The 6,411-nt window shown below is 38.5% G+C and overlaps 1 protein-coding gene across 1 annotated transcript in view; it reads right to left on the reverse strand.

Annotated features, from left to right (window-relative positions):
- Nucleotides 1–212: 212 nt before the first annotated feature.
- The window catches only part of LOC103372837 (helicase with zinc finger domain 2), a 25,967-nt gene continuing 19,768 nt past the window's right edge, over nucleotides 213–6,411 (reverse strand). The window contains exons 16-20 of the mRNA XM_008302580.1: nucleotides 5,809–5,955; nucleotides 5,499–5,708; nucleotides 4,326–4,482; nucleotides 1,655–1,822; nucleotides 213–829 (exon numbers count right to left, since the gene is read on the reverse strand). Coding sequence (XP_008300802.1) covers nucleotides 714–829; nucleotides 1,655–1,822; nucleotides 4,326–4,482; nucleotides 5,499–5,708; nucleotides 5,809–5,955 — 798 coding nt within the window. The 3' untranslated portion in view covers nucleotides 213–713. The remainder of the gene's footprint in view (nucleotides 830–1,654; nucleotides 1,823–4,325; nucleotides 4,483–5,498; nucleotides 5,709–5,808; nucleotides 5,956–6,411) is intronic.

The raw sequence follows: 6,411 nt of genomic DNA on the forward strand, positions 1-6,411 counted from the left end.
GTCAAGCACTAAGTAAAGGTCAGGTGATTGCGTGTCTTTCTTTTGATTATGTGTACACTGTGTCACTAAACCCTTTTCTTCAGCTAGTTGCCACAAAGAAAGAAAGTTCCAAAAGACCTGAAGAATGAAAGCATTAACAAATCATTTTTAATGTTTTTACACATATTTACATTTTCTAAAAGTCACTGAATGTACAAAAGGAAAAAAAAAAAAAATGACACAAACAATAAAAACTTTTCACAATAAAGAAAATTCAAATAAAGCTGATCCCTGAACAAACAACAATAAAAGTTACCAAGAACAACATTATGTGATATCATTTCTAGAAAACAATGACTGAGGCAGCTGTCTTCATTTATAGACAGGAACAAATGGCTCACTGGAGGCAATTTCATACAATATTAATTCTAAATTATTCCACTGTAGCTAACAATTGATTAAAAAGACCCTGATAGCAAAAGCTAAACTCAGTGTTCTGTCAGCTGCCCAAAGTTAAGATTAGGAATGTGTGATACAAAAAAAAGAACAAATACATTTTAAAGAGAAGAGAATATGTACATCAGAATACAAAAAATAGTGCTGTGAAATACATACTCAGAATATAACTACTACAATAACAACAAAAACATACATGTTTCAAGACATTGTGCTGTTGTCAGTAGTGTCATCAGTACAGGAGCGCTGATGTGCTGCTCGAACAAAAGGCAGCGGAATCAGCTGCTGCCACAGTGAACTGAAATCTTGTCTGCCTTTGTCACTGCACTGTGAAGCTTGTAGCGGTCCAGGAGATGTTGCCATGTTCGATTACACCTGAGCAACTTTTGGTTTCCTTTGAGAGAAGAGGTAGGAAAACAAGAAAATATGGACTTCATTCTGATGTTACACTAGGAGAGCAATAACAAAAAAAACAAACCCTCCCTGAGTAATAGTGGAAGTACATTAGAATTTTCAGAATAACCGTGTTGTCTTTCAATCAACAAGCAAGATGAGTTATTGAAAGGGTTGTAACGGATGCTATCAAAGTCACTTCACAGATCTTTTTTTTTTTTCTAAACCAGGTGAGAATTTTCCCACCCAGTGATGAGGCTAAACTAGCTCAAATACCATTAACAGATTGATGTTCTAATGTTAAGCAGGCATGTTTACCACGTTCAGCATCTCAGTTTAGTATGTTACCATGCTAATATTTACTAATTTGCCTCAGAAGTAAAGTACAACTGCTGCACAAGTAGCATCCAAACCAAATTCTGATCTGCTAGTGGTGCTACATCACCAAAGTTGTTGCCATTCTTCCTGAGGAGAGACATAAATGTCTGACATTTTGACATGTAAGAATATTTTTTCTCATAGTAAGAAAAAACACTTGTGCAGAAACGATGGCTGCATTCTTGTCCGTGCTGCTTCACTGTCATGAGTTAATGGGACACTTCAAAACAAATTCCATCTGTGCTTTTCATTCCATGACAAGTGGTGACAAGTCTATCCCTCCAATAGCTGTTAAGACATTTCACTTAAAAACCACAAACGTCATGACGGTGCTGGAGGACAGCCATCAGTCCTGCAGCCCAGGTGACAACAGAAGTTACCCTCAGTCACGAGTTATTTAAGTGTCTAGCATTAGCATGTAAAGAAGAAAATAAAACAGCTTTCTCACCTATAATGCACAGTCCCTCCTTGGCCCTGGTGATTGCCACGTTGATCTGGTTGGGATCCCCTACAAAGCCCAGATGTTTGGACAACCATGCTCCATCTGGGTCACTCACAATCTCTTCACTTGGAAGGGAGCACACTGTAGATATAATGACGTAGCGCCATTCACTTCCTAGAAGACAAAATGTTCATACTTGAGTCGTGAGCTTTCCTCAACAATGTCTTTAGTAAAATACTGTTTTCATTTAATTTCACTACAGTTATCTGGCAGCTGCATTAACTATTTTAATGATCACCTATTTGACTTTTTCTTCAAAATGTTTGAAAATGGCATCAAACATTTCACACCATTGGGGTAAGCCAAGCTTTAAAATAAAAACGGTTTCAGTTCACTTATTTAACACTATTACTACAATGTTTCCCAATGTATAGTTTAACTCAGGATACTGAAATCTTAGGAAACACTTATTAATGTTGTTATTGCTAAAAAATACTGATAGACCTGCACACATTATTGTCACTATTTTGTCCAGTGACTATTTAAATACAGAAACATTGACAAAGACAAAAAAAAGCAGGGTTTCCTTGGTGTAGTTCTACTTTGGCTATACAATATAGTTCTTCAGTCCTTTGGCTTAGTTTAAATTCTAACAGCGTTTAGTGTAATTTATGATTACCGTTACCCACAAAATATATGGACAAATATTGTACTACTGCAATAACATTAAAACAAGCCGACAGTCTTTTGCCAATTATCACGTGGGAGATCTGTCTGACCTCAGCTGGGCATTAGTTCAAAATCATCCTCCCCTACACTGAAAGTTAAATGTGTAAATTAGATGGAGGAAACCAATTCCAGACTACAGTCGGGCCCAGTGTCTGTTAGGTAAAGGAAACTGCAAACATTAGTTTGTGTTGCTTGACTTGTCAAAAATATTTTTCCCTTTGAGGTTGTTTAACTTACACCCATTTAGATTCAGTTAGGACCCGATTACACCGATGACTACTTCCTTATCAAATTATAGGTAGTACCTATCAAATTACTCATCCTCCCTTCAAGGCTTTCCACTTTTGTTGCTTTTTAATATTAAATCATTGTCAATTCAGTTCGGCTTTGTTGACGAGAATTTTCCTAAACTAGAAATACTAAATGTAAAATAAGTGATGGCATAAGCATTCACCTCCTTTGAAGTGGCTCACCTGATTCAACACAGGTGAAGCCTATTGGAACTAGAAGTCTCACAATTAGTTAAATGGAGATCATCTGAGTGCAGTGAATGCACGAGCAGCACTACTTTGTGTGTGAAGTGATTTCAGGACAGATTTGTCCACACTTCAGCATCAATAATTATCTAAAAACATCACAGAGATGCGGAATTCCCAGTTAGTTTGCCAAAATCACAACACACCCTTTTCCACACACAATTTTAAATCTATTAGGCAACTAAATGAAATGTCCCTTTGAAACAAAATCTTACTGCAATGAAAACAGACACTAGCAGCTTAAAGATGAAAGACCTCAGTAAAATTGAAAGGAATCCAAGTTTGTTTTTTGTTTTTTTTTTGCAAGACATTCAGAGGAGTTGAACTTTGTTTCTTCCAGCTGTATTGGCTCTGAGTTTGTTGACTACCTGCAGCATCAGACAGCAGCAGGATCCATATGAGCATCCCCAAAGAGAAAGAGTTGCGCATATTTGCACACAGAACAACAGCGGCGATTATTTAATTAAATTCTTATAATTGTCAGTGCTCTCCGGTGTCTGTGAATGCAGACATGAGGAACATTGACAAGTGACCCTGAAAGGGGCTTGAATGGCAGAATACTGTAACTTTAACAGATTGATGAACCCAGCAATGTTCCATGTTCCATGTCTGAAAAGGGTTTAAATGTGTGAAATTCCAGATATACAAATGGGAGATTAAAATCGGCTTTTCCTCTTTTTTAACATCAGTTATACTCGGTTGATCCGACAAAGAAATATGATATGTACATCTAGCCCAGGCTGTTTTCTGAGTGACTGTGCAAAAAGAGACTAGTGAGGGAGGACACCAAGACACCGATGACTCTTCTGAAGGATTTACAAGCTTCAGTGGCTAAGATGGGAGAGACTGGGGATACAACAACTGTTGCTCAGGTTCTTCACCCATCAAAGCTTTATGGGAGTGGTGAGAGAAAGCAACTGTTGAAAAAAGCTCATATTAAATCTTGACAAGAGTTCACCAGAGGGTAAGTGGGAGACTGGGAAGTAAACTGGAGGAAGCTTCTTTAATCTGAAGAGACCACAGTTGAGCTGTTTGGTCATTCAGACTTAATGTTTGCCAGACACCAAACACATCACATCATCACAAACACACCATCCCAACCAAGAAGCATGGTGGTGGCAGCAATATGATGTCAGGATGCTTCTTAGCAGCAGACCCTGGAATACTTGTGAAAGTAGAAGGGACATCCTTGAGGATAACCTGATCCAGTCTGCAAGCCACGAAGGGGGTAATAATTTATGCAGTCACTCATTTTACATTTGAAATGAATTGACATTACCTTTTAAATTAATCGACAGTATTTGGAGAAATCTGTTTTTACTTCGACAGGAAAGAATCTTTTTTGAAATTGCAGAGTTGCAGCACAACACAATACACACAAAAGGTGTGGCGGTAGAGAGGTATATTGTCACCTTGGCTTTTTGTGATCGTGGTTGCTGTGATTTCGTGCAATTTCGCCTTATTCAGCTCATCTCTGATTTCTGATACTTGGGCATTATAGGGTGACAGAATCACAATGCTTTTCTGGTCAACTTTGGCCTTCTTCACCAGCATTTTGGCAATCTCAATCTGCAAAAGAAACAAGTCAGTAACTGAAAACAGTTGGACTAAGTATCACTGAATAAAACAGCTCCTTTCAGACATGCATTTTTTATTTATTTTTTGGTTAATCTGATGGCATCTAAACATTTTGACTTAATTTCTGAAGGCGCCAGTATGCCCTAAAAGCTGCAACAGCAATCTTTCTAGGTTGAACCAACTAACATTTCCTTATCTCTTTCAGTACAACACAACTCTGAACCGCACCCAATCACATTAACGGATAGACACACACAAAATTACACTGTACTTTAAGTTGTCTGGAGGGACTTGGGGAAGATTGTTTTTTTTTATAACACCATCATAGACATCATAGACTTCTTTCACATACATTTTACTCCATAGTTTCACATCTATTGCAAACTCCAGAAAAACAAAAGAAAACTGTGATGAAGACAGAGATGAACAAATCAGATGAATGAGATGCTGCAATAATGCATGTTAGCCAGCTTTTCACAAACAGGAGCTGAATTCCAGTTAATGCTTCCAGCTGTATGTAAAGGTCTTTCCTTTGAGCATCTCTAAAGTAGGAGTTCTGTGCATTTACACATGTGAATAACTGCAGTTAAATGTTTAAATAGGGACCTCATAGAGTTCTGAACTCTATCACAGCTGTTGGGATATTTTTACTTTTCTGCTGATGAAGTAGTAGTTAGATTGTCCTCACACATGGACTGAATTTTCATGTCTTTTGAAAATCATAAATGTATTATGCAGCACTGGACATACTGTCCAACCTCGCATGTATAACACATATACCATACTGTCTGAAAGAAGAGGTGAGCAACATCACTATAAAAATAGTCCATGTCTGAATAACAGAATGCCATCATTTTAACAGAATGCTGAAACCAGCAACGTTACATATCTCATGTCTGAAAAGCGCTAATGACTAAATTCAGCTACATGGTAAATATAACTAAACACAACTTTCATGTCTCATTGTTAGACGTTAAACAGGAAAGTGAGGGTGCCCAATACCGTACCACTTTGTCTCTCTCTTCCCGATTTGCTTTGGAGTTGCTGTTGCCCTTGGAAGTCTTGATAACCAGACAGGCGGTCTCTCCTTTAACGTGCCCAAAAACAATTGGCATCACCCTGTCGTCAACACGCAGGACACTGCTCGGCTGCTCCACCCCAGTTTTCAACTTTCCTTCATAAAATTCTTTGGATGGGAACTCACATATGTCCTGATGCTATCAAAGTAAAACACACACACACACGTATATATATATGTATATATCACACACACTGTTCACTGAAGTTGAATATATAGTGCCTATTTAACATCCTCACCATTCTGTATTGGGTATCCAGCATCACTGCCCGTTTCTCATGGATTGCATAGTAGCGTTCAAACAGAGACTTAGTCATCCCAAGCTTCTTTGCATGCTGATTCATCACAATGGGTCGTAGCTGTTTGTGGTCACCAATCAAAACAATCTGAAAGTAGTAAAGCACAATGTCCAAGATAAAAAACTTAATGAACACTACCTCAGGAAAATAACACTTTGTCAGAGCAGGCTGCAACTGAAGATGTACAGTCAGTTCTGGAAGTATCAGAAAGAATCCCATTTTGCACACTTCACTGTGTTGTAGACTGTATTTCAAATTAATAAACTGGACACTTTCCTCATCATTAACAGTCGATAAGTAATCATGCCAAAGCGAAAAACTGAAACCTCTTATTAACAGAAGTATGAAATCCTGGAAACTGTCTGATCTGAACCCGAGCGGTGTTCTGTTGCTGGACTTCTGTGCTAGTCACGGATTGTCCATCACGAACACCATGTTCGAGCACAAGGATGTCCACATGTGCACGTGGCACCAGGACACCCTAGGCCGGCGGTCGATGATCGACTTTGTAGTTGTTTCATCAGACCTCCGGCCGCGTGTCTC

Source organism: Stegastes partitus, unplaced genomic scaffold (genome assembly GCF_000690725.1).
Source record: "Stegastes partitus isolate 25-593 unplaced genomic scaffold, Stegastes_partitus-1.0.2 Scaffold1841, whole genome shotgun sequence".
In the NCBI taxonomy this organism is placed as follows: domain Eukaryota; kingdom Metazoa; phylum Chordata; class Actinopteri; family Pomacentridae; genus Stegastes; species Stegastes partitus.